Raw genomic sequence first — 18,189 nt, 5'->3', positions numbered from 1 at the left:
GGTTATACATTTAATCATTCCGTAATAATCACCTTAATGTTAATTGAGTCTGTGTAGTCATTTTCATGAATGAGATTAGAAGAGAACCATTACTGTTATCCTGCATTTTCTGTGTATTACAGTTGATAGAGTGCCCTCGTATTACAACAATATTTTAATCCTGGTCACTGCTTATATGGGATAATAATGGGGTGAGATTTAACTTGCTCTTGTTGGGATTATGTCATTTCTAAAGGTATTTTGGCATGGTTTTAGTCTAATTTTCCGTGATATTTCATTTAATATCTTAGTATACAATGGCAGGAATGGAAATTTTTTGTTTAACTGTAATATATTAGAACATGATTTCTTTCCTCTCTCACTTTTTTAGAACATGTTGGTGCTCTGGATGCCCAAAATATTGTGTCTGTTTCATGTGGAGAAGCCCACACACTAGCATTAAATGACAAGGGCCAAGTGTATGCTTGGGGTCTTGCTAATGATGGACAGCTAGGCTTGCCTGGAACAGAGGAGTGTATCCGAATACCCAGGTAAATAAAAAAGTGATCAAAGTAAAATATGTGTATTTTTTTTTTTAAAGTAAACTTGTTACATTGAAAGACATGTGTAAGTGAAACTGCTCAAACCATTCCATAATTAAAATATTTTTCAAGTAATTCTGTGAAGTATAGAAGGTTACTTTACAGCTGTGGAACCTGATAACAATTTTTATTACCTTCTGCCCAGTCACTCAGTGGGTTCTTGCTAATAGGCACACTTGGTAGATGTTTAACAGTCCTTATTAACTTAAACAATATTTTTGGTATACCACCTTATGTTCCATTCCAGCACATGCTTCAACTTTACTAACATGAGTAGTTTTATTTAAATCAATGGAACGTTGAAATCATGGTGAAAAGAAAAGGAGTACTTGTGGCACCTTAAAGACAACCAATTTATTTGAGCATAAGCTTTCGTGAGCTACAGCTCACTTCATCGGATGCTCACAAAAGCTTATGCTCAAATAAATTGGTTAGTCTCTAAGGTGCCACAAGTACTCCTTTTCTTTCTCCCTACAATGTGCATGATAATCAAGGTGGGCCATTTCCAGCACAAATCCAGGTTCTCTCACCCCCCACCCCCATACACACACAAACTCACTCTCCTGCTGGTAATAGCTCATCCAAAGTGACCACTCTCCCTACAATGTGCATGATAATCAAGGTGGGCCATTTCCAGCACAAATCCAGGTTCTCTCACCCCCTCCCACACCCATACACACTCCAGCAGGAGAGTGAGTTTGTGTGTGTGTGGGGGGGGGGGGTGAGAGAACCTGGATTTGTGCTGGAAATGGCCCACCTTGATTATCATGCACATTGTAGGGAGAAAGAAAAGGAGTACTTGTGGCACCTTAGAGACTAACCAATTTATTTGAGCATAAGCTTTCGTGAGCATCCGATGAAGTGAGCTGTAGCTCACGAAAGCTTATGCTCAAATAAATTGGTTAGTCTCTAAGGTGCCACAAGTACTCCTTTTCTTTTTGCGAATACTGACTAACACGGCTGTTACTCTGAAACCTGTCATTGTAGGGAGAGTGGTCACTTTGGATAAGCTATTACCAGCAGGAGAATGAGTTTGGGGGTGGGGGTGGGTGTGGGTGTGTGTGTGTTGTTTTTTGTTTTTTTTTTTTTGTGGGGGGGGGGTGGTGAGAGAACCTGGATTTGTGCTGGAAATGGCCCACCTTGATTTTCATACACATTGTAAGGAGAGTGATCACTTTAGATAAGCTATTACCAGCAGGAGAGTGGGATGGGAGGAGGTATTGTTTCATGGTCTCTGTGTATATAATGTCTTCTGCAGTTTCCACAGTATGCATCCGATGAAGTGAGCTGAAGCTCACGAAAGCTTGTGCTCAAATAAATTGGTTAGTCTCTAAGGTGCCACACGTACTCCTTTTCTTTTTGCGAATACAGACTAACACGGCTGTTACTCTGAAATCATGGTGGTAAAGCTAAACACGTGTATGTATTTGCTGGATTGGATTCTTAATCATCACTGTTAAGCTGTCTAGTGTGGCTCAAGAGTGTGAGTACCAACTTCAGGACAGACTATTAAGAAGCAGGGCACAAACCCCAAGCTGGCTGTAAATTCTGTACTTAGATTTCACCAGGCAAGTATCGAGAGTAAACTCCTCAGGCACTTTAACAGCGTAACTTGGAGTCACAGACAGTCCCCTTGGGTACTCCTGCTCTATCTGGCCACCTGTGCAAGCTTGCCTTTGTGATAGATGGTGCCTTACATCAAAAATCACCACAATATTAAGGTTATGCCGAATCCCACGTTAATTCCACTTCAGAACTTACAACAAAAACAACGCTGGTAGCCAGTCATATTATAAATGAACTGAAGATTTATTAACTAAGAAAAACAAATTTAGTTATATACATGGTTAAAGCAGATAAACATACACATACTAATGAGTTAGCCTTAGGTTTCAAAAGGTGACAGAAGCTGCTGTATATGCAATCTCTATATGTCCTTTTGGGCCAACCCAGCCTAAGCAGCTGGGGATCTCTGATGTATGCTTAGAAATCTTGCCCGCTCAAAGTCCAAGCAGCAGAGAGATACAGTTGAAATACAGTTCTTCTTGTGGGGTATTTTTATTCCTTTTGCCCCAGAGTTCAAGCTGATGGGATGAGTTCACGAACATGGCCCTCTTCATGGGTGAGGGGAGGAATGCAATTAAACAAGTAATTGTTCTTTGACGTTTCACAGTGGCTCGTTTGGTTTCAGTGGGCCTCCTTGGTGGGTAGGACGTAACACTTTCTGTAGGAAGCCAGCATTTTACATTAAGTAAGGCTCCTTTTGTGTTTGGTGACTGAGGGCTTGTTTACACTTACAGCACTCCAGGGGCCAATATAGCGCTTAGTGAAGATGCTGCCTATGCCAGTGGGAGAGCGTCTCCTGTTGGAGTAGATACTCCACCTCCGGTAGTAGCTATGTCAACTGGAGAAGTCCTCCTGTCAACATAGCTCTGTCTGCACTGGGGATTAGGTTGGTATAACTATGTTGCTCAGGAGTATGGATTTTCCACACCCCTGAGCAACGTAGTTATAATGACATAAGTTTGTAGTGTAGACTAGGGCTCATATAATTACAGAGGATTACAATGCAAACACTTACTATAAACTTATAACAGGAGGTGCAGATGTTCTAACTGAGATTACTACATGCAGCGTCGTACAAACATTTCATCAAGTCTGAACACATTCTTATCAACTTAACATATAAGGTAACAATACTAACACACAGGTGAGCCAGACTGGTTTCCAGCTATATGTTGGTCAGTGCTCAGTTGAGGCCTAGAGGTCTTGGCATGGGCTGGCACCTGGTCTGCCAACGTCACAGTCGCAGCATTAGTTTAAAACAAAATGCAATGACTGATTTCACGCATCTTTATATACACTTACAAGCTTTTGAGTAAGCTTGTCAGGTCAAACAGCTCACGTAAACTTGTTATATTCCTAGCGTGAAATTTTGGCCCCACTGAGTGCAGTTTCAAAACTCCCATTGACTGCAATGGAGTGAGAATTTAACCCTCACGTTCAAATGTATGTGGCATAAGGAAAAAACAATCTGATCCTTGTAAACCCATTGGAATTATTTGGCCCAAAAGTTGCATTTACATGGTGAAGAATAACACATTTTAAAGCTTTTGTTAGATCTAGGAGGCTAGTCTCCTTTTGCATCTCCCGTTCAATGTTAGATCTTCAGGTGGATGACATCCTAGTGACTCTGAAACAAGAAAACACCAAACAAAAGTCCTAATTCTGTAGAGGAATTGCTGATTTATTAATAAAACTCAGTAACAAACTTCTTTGGGTTCCAGCTATCCAGAGTTTTGGATTAATATTTTGTAATTTACAAATTAAATTAAAAGATGTGTTATAATATTTAAAGTAGGTTTAGCTCTACTTTTGTGGAAAGGTTTAACTTGCATTTCTGTATTATTCCTCCTTCAGATGTTGTACTCTTTCGTAGTGCCAAGATCTGGTGGTCTAATTCCTTCTCCATTTTAATCCCATAGAAATATCAAAAGCTTATCAGATATCCAAATAATGCAAGTTGCCTGTGGCTACTATCACTCACTTGCACTCTCAAAAGGTAAGTAAAGTTGTTCTGCAGTATTACTATTACGTAATTCAAAAGGTTTTTTACAGAATTTTTTTAAGAAGGAACCACATTTTAAAATGTATCTCCAAGGTGCCTTTGACACTTTGCTAAGTTCCACTGTCTATCGCCCTAGCTATGTAAAACTTTTTTTTTTTAGATAAAATTCTGAATTTTTTTACTTGATATTTATTATAAAAACATAGTTGTATCCTGTTAGCCCTAGGATTATTGTTCTCTGCTACTCTTTAATTGAAATAGGTTTAAAAGAAAATAATGAAATGTATGACAAGTCTCCAAAATACATAATTGTTTTACTGATGTTCCTTGAGAGTATTATGGAAATCGAAATGTGAAAATCCAATTTGTTACTTGATCTTGATGAATGAGAGCATTTTACAATGGTAATTATGGCCCTAATCCTGCAGACTTTTATGGATCTGCATAATGTCCTGTGTATGAGTAGTCCCATTGATTTCAGTAGGCCATTCATGTTCTCGTCTTTTTTTCAGTTGTCCTGAACTGAGTCTTGCCAGCTTTGTCAGTGATGATTGTAAAGTGCCTGGTCATTAGCTGATTGGTTCATACTAGGGCTGTTAAGCGATTAAAATAATTAATCGTGCCATTAATCGCACTGTTAAACAATAGAATACCATTTATTTTAAATATTTTTGGATGTTTACTACATTTTCAAATATATTAATTTCAATTACTCCACAGAATACAAAGTGTGCAGTGCTTACTTTATATTTTTATTACAGATATTTGCACTGTAAAACACACAAATTATTTTTCAATTCATCTCATACAAGTACTGTAGTGCAATCTCTTTATCATGAAAGTTGAACTTATAGATGAAGACAAACAAGGTTGGTTACAATTTGCAGGAGATATAATACTGCCTGCTTCTTGGTTACAGTGTCACCTGAAAGTGAGAACAGGTGTTCGCATGGCACTTCTGTAGCCGGCGTTGCAAGGTATTTACGTGCCAGATATGCGAAAGATTCAGATGTCCCTTCATGCTTCAACCACCATTCCAGAGGACATTCTTCCATGCTGATGATGGGTTCTGTTCAATAACAATCCAAAGCAGTGCGGACTGACGCACGTTCATTTTCATCATCCGAGTCAGATGCCACCAGCAGAAGGTTGATTTTTCTTTTTTGGTGGTTTGTGTTCTGTAGCTTCTGCATCAGAGTGTTGCTCTTTTAAGACTTCTAAAAGCATGCTCCACACCTCGTCCCTCTCAGATTTTGGACGGCACTTCAGATTCTTAAACCTTGGGTTGAATGCTGTAGCTATTTTTAGAAATCTCACATCAGTATGTTCTTTGCGTTTTGTCAAATCTGCTGTGGAAGTGTTCTTAAAATGAACATGTGCTGCGTCATCATCCGAGACTGCTACAACATGAAATATACGTAGAATGTGGGTAGAACAGAGCAGGAGACATACAGTGTCGCCCCCTTCCCCCCCCCCCCCCCCCAGGAGTACAGTCACAAATTTAATTGACACTTTTTTTTTTTTTTTTTTTTTTTTTTAAACAAGCATCATTGGCATGGAAGGATGTCCTCTGGAATGGTGGCCGAAGCATGAAGGGGCATACAAATGTTTAGCATATCTGGCATACCTTGCAACGCCAGCTACAAAAGTGCCATGCGAACGCCTGTTCTCACTTTCAGGTGATGTAAATAAGAAGCAGGCAGCAGTATCTCTTATCAATGTAAACAGACTTGTTTGTCTTAGCGACTGGCAGAATAAGAAGTAGGACTGAGTGGACTTGTAAGCTGTAAAGTTTTACACTGTTTTGTTTTTGAGTGCAGTTAGGTAAAAAAAAAAAATCTGCATTTGTAAGTTGCACTTTCACAATAAAGAGATTGTACTTCAGTACTTGTATGAGGTGAATTGAAAAAATACTACTTTTTGTTTATCATTATTACAGTACATATATTTGTAATAAAAAATAATATAAAGTGAGGACTGTGCACTTTGTATTCTGTGTTATAATTGAAATCAATATTGAAAATGTAGGAAAACATCCAAAAATATTTAATAAAGTTCAATTAGTATTCTATTGTTATAAGTGCGATTAATCATGATTAATTTTTTTGAGTTAATCATGAGTGAACTGCAATTAATTGACAGCCCTAGTTCATACAATATACAGTATCCACTGAAACTCAGCCTGATATTTAAAAAGTAGACTTTTTTGCACCTGTTTTTGCTTGTGAAAATTAAATATGCAAATGTGTATGCAGTTGTTCACTTCTGAAAATTAGGACTCCCAATTTTTAACTTTCACAAGATCTCTGACGAATGGATTTAAGCAGACATTTGTGGAACTCACAGAGAATGAAAATTTCACCTTCTAGTGCCTATCTATTCAGTGTTACAGAATGTCACTAGTTACAGCAGGTTTTTTTGTTTGTTTATTTTTTGGTAGATGCATTTCTAGATTTTTTTTTTTCTTTTAATGCTACACTTGTCCCCCCCCCCCCCAAAAAAAAACTTCTTATTATGAAAAGCACAAAGTCAGTGTTCATTATCTGTACCTCTTCCTGGGGCAGACCATTAACTTAGAGTTAGAGCAGCATAGCCTTGTTTCATGTCTGACCAAAATTCAGTTATTCTTGCCAAGGTACATATGATTTCTTTGTGGCATTACGGAGCACAATTATTTCCTTTTCAAGTCTATTACCTTCCAGAATAGGGATCACGTAAGTGATAGGTTTTTTTTTAAAAGCATATTGAGTTGTCTTCTGCAAAATAGTGGTTTAGAACTGCAGAGTTGTAGAGAGGATGTTCAAATTCTTTATCCACCCTTGCATATTTGCTTGTCTTTGAACTTACTTCTACCCACGAAGATAGTTAGTTAATTCAAGTCAACATATATTTTATGCGCTTTAGGATAAATGTGCTTTCAAACATTATAAGATTTATTATTTTAGCCACATATCCATTCAAGTATTGTAATTCAGTCTTGACCATGAAAATGTAGTACCTGGTTTCAAATATGTAGTTCCACTTTCACTAGTGGAAAAATTCCTTTAGTTTTCTAGCTAGTTATTGTGAAATATAACAGTGTTAAATGTACTGCTCCACTGAATGGCTGATTCAGGAGGCAAGGGTACTGATTTCTGGCTACTACTTATAAATGGACATATTTTTTTCTGACAGGACAAAGTGTAAAAGAATATCTTACAGTACCAGCTGCTTGGTTGAACACAATTGCTTCATCTAGGCTTTGAACACTAAGTTTAACAAATAGATACAGCAAGTTATCTGCAGTTCTAGTTACATGTAAGATAATTACGGGGGATTACACATAAGTACTGTTGAGCAGGAAAGCATCTAATTTCTTAATATTTTCACTCGAGTATTGGAACAGCCAAAATATTAAGACCAAACATTCGCTGTCACTTTGTCACAGACAGCACATTCAGTTGTAGTCTCTGATCAGATTAATGTTGAAAGTTGAACTCCATAACCTTTAGGGAGTTAAATTCAGTGCAGATTGGTAATACATTGCATAGTGCCTAGTGTGGCCCTCTAGGTATGAGAAGGAGCGGGAGTCTTGTACTAGAAGTAGAGTTCTGGATGCAAACAATTCCCCCTTCAAGGCAGGCAACATGGAAGCAGCACCAAATGACATCGGTTAGAGATGTCTTGGGGAAGGATGCATTATAGGGTTAGGCTTGGGTCTAGGCCACAGTGCATCCCAAAGTGGTATTCCTGTATGATTCCCAAACAGGCCCGTCAGTCATGGTCTTCAATGGAACATTTCAAGCCCTGAACCTCCTCCACACTTTTATGTGTGCCTCAGCAGCAGGGGATTTTGGCTAATTGCTCTAAATTCACTGGGCATTTCCTGGGACAGGAGACAGTAGTGGCCTGAGCTGGCTAGACTGCACTGTGTTCAATGGAAGGAGTCTTTCTGGAGTTCACTTTAGGTGCTGCAGGTTTGCATAGGCCAGAGTAGGGATGGGGTGAAATTAGGCAAATGGACCTAGTGTCTGAGAAGATGGGAAATATCGGGCTAGGCCTGGCGTAAACACAGACATTGAACTGGTTTGACTAAATTTGTTTAAAAACTGGTGCAAATGCCTGTGTGGTCCCACTTACATCAGTTTACAGCTGATTTAGGGTATGTCTACACAGCAGCTGGGAATGTGCTCGTCAGCACAAGTAGGCAGATGTGTGCTAGCTCTGCTCGAGCTAGGGCACTAAAAACAACAGTGTGTCCAAAGCAACACAGGCAGCAGCTTAGGCCAGCCACCCAAGTATATACCCAAGGGGTTGGGTGGGTGTCATTCGAGTGGCCAACCTGAGCTGCTGCCTGTCTTGCTGCAGCCAGACTACTATTTTTAGTGCATTAGTTCAGGTAGAGGTATGCATGTCTGTCTGCCCACACTGGGAAGCATACTCCCACACGTTGTGACCCAAACAGCATCCCAGTGCAAGAGGGCAAAGGGCTGACTGATTCTGGTAATAAGTGTCAACTGGCATGACCAATTCAGTGTACCACAACTCACTAATGTCATAACCTATTATCGGAAGGTGTCATGTAAGATATCAATAGAAAGTTAATAACATACTGATCATTAATATTGTTGTATGGTGTATGTATGGAGAAAACATTCAAAATTACAAACATATAGGAAATTATGTTATCAAAGTGTGTCTGCTAGGCAGGGCTAAAATTACCCCACCCCAGACAAAGTGGTTCTGCCACCTGGAAGATATTTCCAAGGTACATCAAGAGACAATGGGAATACAAATTACATAGAAAGTAAAACAGGACCATCAAGCCAACCAGGGGAGGAGATAATCACTCAGCATCACAGCAGGGGGAGAAGGTTGCAGGAAACAGCTCAGTTTGCATTTTAGTAAACGCTAGGAGTGGTGGGGGAAGAAACGAGCAGGGAACTTCCTTCACCACCAGACTCCAGGTTGCCTTCTTTACAGCTTGAATGAATTTTACTTTGGGGGTAATGTTCAAAAGAATCCATTTCAAAGGTTTACTGGACTATTAAAAAAAAAAGGGGGGGGGAGAACCCCAAGTTATCTTTTAGAAGACAAAGGAACTGAGCACTTTGGCCTTTATGGGAGATCCTGACTGGAGGGGTTGGTCAGCTATCTTGCTGGAAGGTAGAGTGATGAGAATCTTACCTTGAACCAATACTATAGTTTTGTTAAGTCTTAGTCTCTAGAAAGCATTTTTCACTTTATTTGCTTGCAACCATTTCTAACTCTATCAGCTATTCTAGAACTCACTTCAAATCCTATCTCCTTTTGTCAGTAGTCTTGTTTTACTTTTAATCTAAACCAACCCAGTGCTATGTTTGATTTAAGGTGAATGTTAACTCCGGTCAATGTGGCAAGCTGCTGCGTATTATATCTTTAAAAGAACAAATGAACCTTAATCTTTCTCTGAAGGGTCCAGGAGAGGGCTGGACACTGCAGAGAACATGGTTTTGGAAAAATTCCGGATGAGGGATGTTGGGGTCATCTTGCCAGGTGTAAACAAGGCTGGTGGAGGCCAGAGTGTGGCAGTGGTATAACACGCAGGCTGTTGGAATCAGGATTGCTGAGCCAGAGCCGCTTCTCGCGCGTGTGCGCGCGCACACTCTCTTTCTTTCTTTCTTTCTCTCTCTGCGCTTCCAGCCAGCATACAAGCTAGAGAGCTACAGGAGCAGTCAGGGTTACAGGGCAGCCAGTGACAACCCCTCGCTGGTCTGGAGCACACCTTATGTTGGGTTAGTGTGTATCTGCAAACTTATGTAAGGGCAGTTCTTGTTGCACGATTGGTAGTATCCTTAGACATATGCTTCTTTCCATGGTATGGAGGAAGTTTATATACCACAATGTGTTAAATATTCTCCATGCTTTACTTGCCTCCATCATTGTTCTTCATATCCTACATAGTCAGCTTATATGAACCAAACCTTTATAACAGTTGAATTTTTTTTGTTTGGTATATATTGAATTTAATAATTTGGGACAAGTACATTTGGTTTTTGATATATGCTATTTGAGAGTCAATTTCTGACAGGCACAGCAAAAATAAAAAGTTGTATACCTACAAAAAGCTATTATTCTTACAGAATACTTAATTTTAAAAAAGAGCTCAACACAACTGCCGTGTTAGCTTTGTCTACATTAGGGAAATTTAAAAAAAAATGTATGACCATTACTAGTGCTGACTCAGGTCCACCGGTGTTAGCAACATTGGGAGTCATAGTGTAGATGGGCCTCTAGTATCTTTAACGGTGTCATCTAAGTCTGCTCAGAGCAGGTCTAATCAATGCCTATGCTTAAAAAGCCAATGGCCCATCCATCGTAGGGCTTTGCAGTGTTGCTGACATGGGAGGAGTTGAAAAAATGTTAGCAATAGTGAGTAATTTTTGTAAAACTTCCTTACTGTAGTGGACAAGGCTGCTATTTTTACAATTGTGTATAGATAAGTATTTCTAACTAGAGCCAATAAAAGTGTGAAGTAGTGATCTCTCTGAGTAACTGGATAAAATTTGAAACATTGTAACATTTACTGAAAAGGCTTCAAAACTTCATGTGATAATTCTTTTCTTAAACTATCCAGTAGGTGCCACCTATTGTGGATAGTAGAGTAAGTTACAGAATGGTTGTTCATGCTGTAAATAATCATTTCAGTAGCAAAATTTATTAAATTTATTCAAGACTAATTACATCAATATTTGTGTTAATTTCAGTGGCATTTTTAATAAGTGATGGAAGCACGTACTGTTCCATTTCCATCTTAATTGGTAAGAGTAATAATTAGCTGGTGCTGCTGATGTGAAAAAGTTAAGTGCAGCCTTGAAGTTTTTGAATTGATTTAAATATTATTTTCAAATTGGTCTGACATCTGGGTTTGACTTCAGTCTCAAATTATAATCAGTTTTGAGTTTGAAAGAGCAAATCAATAAAAATCTCTGAACTACGGAAATTATTTGAATTCCCTGTACAAAATAGTCTAGCTGTTTAATTTTTGAAAGGTCATGAATTTGTTCTTTTTGTTAAAGGGATTGAACACACTTTTAAATTATGTTTAACGTATGTTGATCCTACTTCATCTTAAATCTTTTTCTCTTTAACAGGAAGTGAAGTTTATTCCTGGGGACAGAATAAATATGGCCAACTGGGTATAGGTTATGAATTTAAAAAGCAGACTTCACCTCAACTGATTAAATCTTTACTGGGAATCCCTTTTGCACAAATTGCAGCAGGAGGAGCACATAGTTTTGTACTAACTCTTTCCGGAGCCATTTTTGGATGGGGACGCAACAAATTTGGTCAACTTGGTCTTAATGATGAAAATGGTGAGTAGTTGTTACTTCAAAATATTTCACACTGGAAGTCTTTACTGTGGCTCTGCCTTGTACTCAGTGTCTTGGAATAATCTTCAAATTGGAATTCTTGTCAGCATCATTGACTAGCAGAGTTATATAAACAGCCTCTCAAGTCAGTGTCTGGTTTTACATTCACCATTGCCTGAGCACCCTGGGATTGAATTTGTAACTCAAAACCTAGGACAACTTCCCTCTTGACAGACTAAGGATGTATTGTAAATTAGCAAGTAAGGCCCTGACTGCAACATTTGCATTTGTGCTTAGCTTTTATCAAGTGGGACTAAAGTGTGTAACCCGTCTTTCTTTTGCCCACTCCAGAATGAGGTCAGGTGTAACTGGGTCCCTGGAAATTGGACAGGATCATCCAGACAGTCCTGTCAGATACTGCTCATTGAGCTGAAGTCATAGTTACATACAAAAGAGAAAATAGAAAAGATATTGTCTCATTGCTTCATGGTAAAAGCTCTCACTGACAAAGTTGTCCTGTAATTCTGCTGAGTCCCTTTCACTTTCAATTTATGAATGAAAAATTATCTACTTTGAGCTCTCATTCTTTTCTTTTCAACCTTTCCTTTGCTCTTTTAAGTTAACTGAAAAAGAATCATTCTTGTTCAGTTACTTAGAACTTGAACAATCTACCTTTTGGTAAATGTTCACATTTTCTGAGGCTGATTTTAACCCATAAAGTCTATTAGATAATAGTGTACACAGACAAATTTAATGTATCTTTTTCATTATATATTTGCTTTGTCTTCTGTCCTTCAATGACTCTTTTTGGGGACTGTATTGATTATAAAATATTTCCTTTGTTTGCTCTGTTTAGTAGTAATTCAAAAACAAACTATGTGATGAGGAAAAATTAATGTCCCTTTCCTCTTAATGGGATTTGCCAAACAGTTTTGGACTAGTAGGTTCCCCCCCCCCCCCCCCCACAAGTTTCAGGGCTTGTAGTTATGCATGTATCGTGGCATATATATGCATATAGACAACTTAGTGCTAATTATAGCGTGTAAATTAATCTACAGATGCAGAATTTATGAATTACCAAATTTCATCTCAGACATTTTGTTCTGATTTCATGTGATTGTGCTGGGAACTGGTTAATGAGGCAGTTAGTTATGGAAATGATGATGTGTATTGGTTCCATGTTAGGTGGAGAATGGGGAAAATGTATAATTATCTAAAATTCCTCAATAAAAATGCAATACAACTGAAACTTATTTCTGAAGTAATCGTTTTTAATATGGTTGTCCTTTTTTCAATGAGAAAATTAGAAAAAATTAAACTGGTTTTTAGTGGCCATGTTTTCACAGTTAATCAGTCTGGTGGAAAATGAAAAATCACATTGTTTTCAAATTTCATAGTCTTTGTAGATGCTCTTTAGAATCCACATTACCCCATTTTTATCAGGCACTGATAAAGCATACATTTTTAATGTACAGAAAATTATTTTTAAATTAAGTTATACAATTGTCAGTGTACATTAACAATACTAAAGAAATGTTAAAGTTTACAAATTTTCACTTGTGCAACTAGATGACAATGCTGTTTTATTCTGTTTAATTTCCCTACAGATATAACTTCTGTCTCTAAAATGAACATGAACTCTAACATGGTCTGTTGCTATAACAATATTTCATCTGCTGTGTATAAACATTTTTTTTAACTTCTGGAGTGTGCAAATTCAATGTAATTTATCTCTGTACACTTTACTTTTGAAAAAAACAAAGACAAAACAGTTTTCATCATCTAAAACATATACATAGGATAGTCTCTCCTGCATTGTCCACCTTAGGTCTAATGTACTGCATTGTATTTCATGATTTGTGGGATAATGTTCATGAGCCAGTGCCTTTAATTTTAAGGAGTATAATCCTTTGCTTATCAAAATTCAGGATGAATATTTTTATACAATTTTTCTATATGTTACCTCTCACTTAATGCCTCTGTATTTTGTGTTCTTGTAATTTTTGAATCCTATAGATTAATACATTTGGGCTAAACGATCACTAATTTTGAAAGTTAAATCTGGAGACAGAGCTCGTTGATGCAACTTCTTTTTCCAAACACGTTAAATGTACTGACATAATGTGACCAACTTTTTATTAAAACTTTTAGACAGGTATGTTCCTAATCTGCTGAAGTCCCTAAGATCTCAGAAAATTATTCACATCTGTTGTGGAGAAGATCATACTGCTGCTCTTACAAAGGTACAGTACTTAAAGTATCATCTGATTTGGTAATTTAGTCACTTCATGTAGTAGTGAACAGTGCTCTTTTAAAGTCTCGAAATGCAATATTTCTATTTCTTAAAAGTTGGATGGATAAAATATGGCCTGTGAAATCATGAAAATAGTAAAAGAAAGGTTAAACATTTAAATAAAGACCCACATTCTTCATAAGTTACATAAACCATGTTTATAGTACAGGCACTACAGTGGAACAGCTTTGGTGCTGCAGCTATGCTGCTGTAGCACCATAGTGTAGATGTTTCCTACAATGATGGAAGAGGTTTTACACGCTCCCGAGTGCCATAGCTATGTCAGCCTAACTTGTAAGTGTAGACCAGGCTTCAGTCTAAGTGTGTGTGTCAGCTTTACTAAAGATGAATTTGCAAGATTTTACATTATTAAAAACACTTTGTGACCACGACATCACTTATGGCATTATTTAAACTCTGTGATAGTTGAGCTTTGGTGTGTACTGTTCTAAATACTAACATAAACTTCTGAGCTGGATGGTTTTACTTTTACTGCATTTGTCATAAAGTTTTCACTGACAAGGTTAGTTCCAAATTATATTGTACAGTTGGTGGATTTTATTGTAATTTAGCAGCAGTATTATTTGTAAATAGTAAGTAATTAGCAATAGTGGAAATTGTCCAAAGTTATCCACAGGGATAGAGTGCAAGCAGTTAGAGTATGAGCTTCCTTCAGGGTTTTACCAATAGCTTCAACCTTCTCATGAAAGAAACACCCTTTATTTGAGGAGTTATTACTTTTATGTCATTGTAGCTCAATCCTAAACAGAGGTGAATAGCTGAACCACAACTGACACTTACCCTTCAGTTGATATGTTTAAGTGCGTTATTTATTGTAGTCTCTCTTGTATTTTGTATAAATTAGTTTATAGAAAATGTTCAAATAATAGAAATCTCTCCATAATTATAGGAAAAGATGTCCAATAGAAGCAATTATTTATGAACAAATATTACCCTGCAGTGTGTGTGAACCAAATATTTGCACCCCTATAATCCTGAAATTGAAACTGATTTCACTGATACTTATCGTCCAAGTTGAGACATGCATAATATAAACAAAGTACACGTTTCAAAGTGGTGGCCGTGTTAGTCTGTATCAGCAAAAAGAACGAGGAGTACTTGTAAAGTAGTGATCAGTAAACTGTATTTTAAACTTTTTTCCTTTTACTAAGGCGTTATTAGTAAAATAGTTAAATCAGATTTACAAGACGTTTAAGTTGACACTATCACTTTAATTAAAGTGAATGGATTAAGATCTGTTAATTTTACTGTAAATACTAAAACTAACATGATTTTTCTGTAGCTCCTTCAAGCCCAGCAGTCCCTCTGCGTGTTGTACATTGCAAAATTAGTGTCTTAATATATTACTGTGTGTGGAGTAACTGGTTGTATGTGAGAGTATTTTAAAAGCCCTTCCAGAATTTAGAAGTACCTGGCACTGTTTATTCTAATTCAGTGAATGGGGCTGTTTCTCTTAGCGGATGCTGCCATTTTAATGACGATTTCTAGCAGAGATCCAGTCTGGTGCAGAGTAGAATTGAAAGAATCAGCTTTGCAATTTGAAAGCATTTGAATATGGAAATTTTCACAGTTATTGTAAGGTAAGTTGCGTAACTTTTCTAAAAACATTTTGATTAACATTCTTCTGTTACGGTTTTTGGTTAATTTCCTATTAAATTAATCAAAAACAATTTTTTAAAATAATTGAACTTGCCTTACAACCGTGTTGAAACTCTTTGACATCCTGTGCTTTCAAATGATGAGGCTAATGCTTTCAATCATACTCTGCATGATTTCTTTGAGGAGGGCAGCTTCCTATTTGGAAATTATTGTGAAATATATTTATGAATTAAGTTTTAGGGTTTTCCTGGGTTTTTTTGAATTTTTATGTGCAACTGTAGTTCATCTGTGGAAAAGAGGAAAAACAAGGTTTAGTATCCTATTAATGCCACAAGTTAATGGCAGAATTATTGTGTAATACTGTGGAAACTTCAAGAACATTATTTAACAATGACGTAATATATGATAGGTGTACTACATTTTTCATAAATGGAATTAACTTGTAATCCTTGTATCGATGAGTACCCTTATTTTTCTCTTCCACTATCTTGTTAAAATTATATAAACCAAGAAAGGAGTTCTGTACAATAGATGATTGTCTTATTGTTAAATGTATTCTAATTTTAATCCAAATATATGTGTTTAGGAAGGTGGGGTTTTTACATTTGGAGCTGGAGGCTATGGACAGTTGGGTCATAATTCTACCAGCCATGAGATAAACCCAAGGAAAGTTTTTGAACTTATGGGAAGCATTGTCACACAGATCGCTTGTGGGAGGTAAGATCCATTCTGTACTAGAGCTATGAATGGCAAATATATTTTGTATACTGAGCGTCCAGTTGTATAGTGAAGTATCTGAACTCTGACCCTTACAGGTAAGGGGTGAGGACAAAATTGTTAGACTTGAAGTACTTAAATGTTATCTTAAACAGTATTAAATAAAAAATTTAAAGAAAATTGTACCACCAACATGTATGACTGTCTACACAGAACAACTGCAATAATCCTTTATTTTTAACCTGTGTCCATCCCTGCCTCCCTGATTTTGGTCCTTGCATGTTAAGTGAAGGCAATAAACAGGATCTAACAAGCATTTAAAAACGAACAAACAAACCCCAAATCCCGAACAATTTAAGATGTGTACATGCCTTACTGAGTGTCACACAAGGGCTAGAAACACATTTTTTATTTATTTAAAAAAAAAAAAAAGTACAAGATGATGGCTTCAGGGAAGTGGGTGTCCAACATATATCTGTGTGTACTCCTAGTTCAAGCCAGGGAGGATATTTATCATTGTTCAGATTGTAATAGCACCCAAAATGTAGATGCTTCCCAGACACAGCTGAAGATATTGTCCTTGTCCCAAAGATTTGGTAATCTAAAAGGACAAGGACAAAGAATGGAAAAAAAATACACATAGGAGCAAAATGATCGTGCTGGTGATAGGGATGCTTTGTTTTTTTAAATATAAACTGTTCTCAGTTACCATTCTGTCTATCCATGGTGACCGTGACTGGACCATTCCCTGTTAACAGTCTACATTAATTCATGGCTGTTTATCCCATGCTGTCCCCTCCCCTACCATGAATTTAGGGCTGAGAGGAAAAAGAATTGCGCCAATCTGGCAGAAACTTTAAATTTTAAATGTCCAAGACACCCTCCAGGTCAGGCTTTGGGTGGGAAGTGATGGCAGGGTCCACGTGGCTGCTCTGTCCCCTAATGTTCCAGGAAGGTCCTTTTTATTTCACTGCCTGGAACGCATGGTTTCTGGTAACATGCTGAAGGATGTTAAATATACTGTTAACAGTCCTATTTTGACCTGCACATAGCATGTTACGATGCTTGCATAATTTATTTTAAATTTTGTATCTCTGCCATAGGCAGCACACCTCTGCATTTGTTCCTTCATCTGGAAGAATTTACTCCTTTGGTCTTGGAGGTAATGGACAGTTAGGAACAGGATCAACCAGTAATAGGAAAAGTCCCTTCACAGTAAAAGGAAACTGGATTCCTTATAGTGGGCACTGCCTGCCAAGCACAGGTAAATGTGTGACACTACATGTTAACTCTTTAGACTATTTCTGCATTGTTTGAGCTTCTGGAGGTAGCCAACTATGATTTCCCAGTGCAGCTTCTCTTCCGTCAAATTCTTTCTTTCTTAGAACATTGGGATATTGGTCTTTATATCAGAGAAAAACATTTCCAGCTCCCTAACGCCTTTTCTGCACTAGAAAGGTTTGCTAAAATCTTACAGATGATGCCACTCATTTAGCTCCTTTGGGCATAACAACAGTGAGTGTGCTAGTGTAGTCCAAGGTTTCTGTGGCTGCTGCTATTTTAAGCACTGTGTTGTGTAGACCAGCTTTGAGCAGGGGTGATAACATAGTGTTCCTGCAGAGAGACCCTTCTTGATTGCTTGATTAATAGACAAGCAGTCATTTTATCAATTGCAATGTGATATGCCATTTTCAAACTAAGATTTGGAATTAACTAAATTTTATTTTCATTACAGACAGTGAAGAATATTATTGTGTAAAGAGACTTTTCTCTGGTGGGGATCAAAGTTTTTCACACTACTTTAATCCACAGGTAATAAATTAAAATACCCTGAATCAGATTCAAAGCCTGTAACCAAGGCTCAGTCCTATGTGGCATTTTAGACCTAAATTATATGACAGGAACCTTAGATTTATGTACCTCTGCCTCCCATATCTTCTTCCTATCCTAGCACTCGGCCTTGGTCCAGAACAGCGCAATCAGTATAATATGTTGTGTGTTGAATGTAAGTTGAGTTTATTTTATGCTTATCTCCCCTGACTCCCGCCCCAATTTTTTTTTTCCTATTTTTGACCTGCT

At 37.5% G+C, this 18,189-nt stretch overlaps 1 protein-coding gene across 4 annotated transcripts in view; it reads left to right on the top strand.

Annotated features, from left to right (window-relative positions):
• The window catches only part of HERC4 (HECT and RLD domain containing E3 ubiquitin protein ligase 4), an 81,674-nt gene that overhangs the window by 12,254 nt on the left and 51,231 nt on the right, over positions 1-18,189 (top strand). For all 4 annotated transcript variants that reach the window (XM_074958879.1, XM_074958876.1, XM_074958877.1 and 1 more), the window contains exons 4-10: positions 371-530; positions 4,067-4,143; positions 11,262-11,483; positions 13,632-13,723; positions 15,980-16,110; positions 17,214-17,374; positions 17,846-17,922. In XM_074958879.1, coding sequence (XP_074814980.1) covers positions 371-530; positions 4,067-4,143; positions 11,262-11,483; positions 13,632-13,723; positions 15,980-16,110; positions 17,214-17,374; positions 17,846-17,922 — 920 coding nt within the window. The remainder of the gene's footprint in view (positions 1-370; positions 531-4,066; positions 4,144-11,261; positions 11,484-13,631; positions 13,724-15,979; positions 16,111-17,213; positions 17,375-17,845; positions 17,923-18,189) is intronic.

The sequence above is a fragment of the Natator depressus genome, chromosome 7 (genome assembly GCF_965152275.1).
Source record: "Natator depressus isolate rNatDep1 chromosome 7, rNatDep2.hap1, whole genome shotgun sequence".
NCBI classification, from domain to species: Eukaryota; Metazoa; Chordata; order Testudines; family Cheloniidae; genus Natator; species Natator depressus.
The sequence above is the reverse complement of the archived record's forward strand: the minus strand, read 5'-3'. Positions and strand labels throughout refer to the sequence as shown.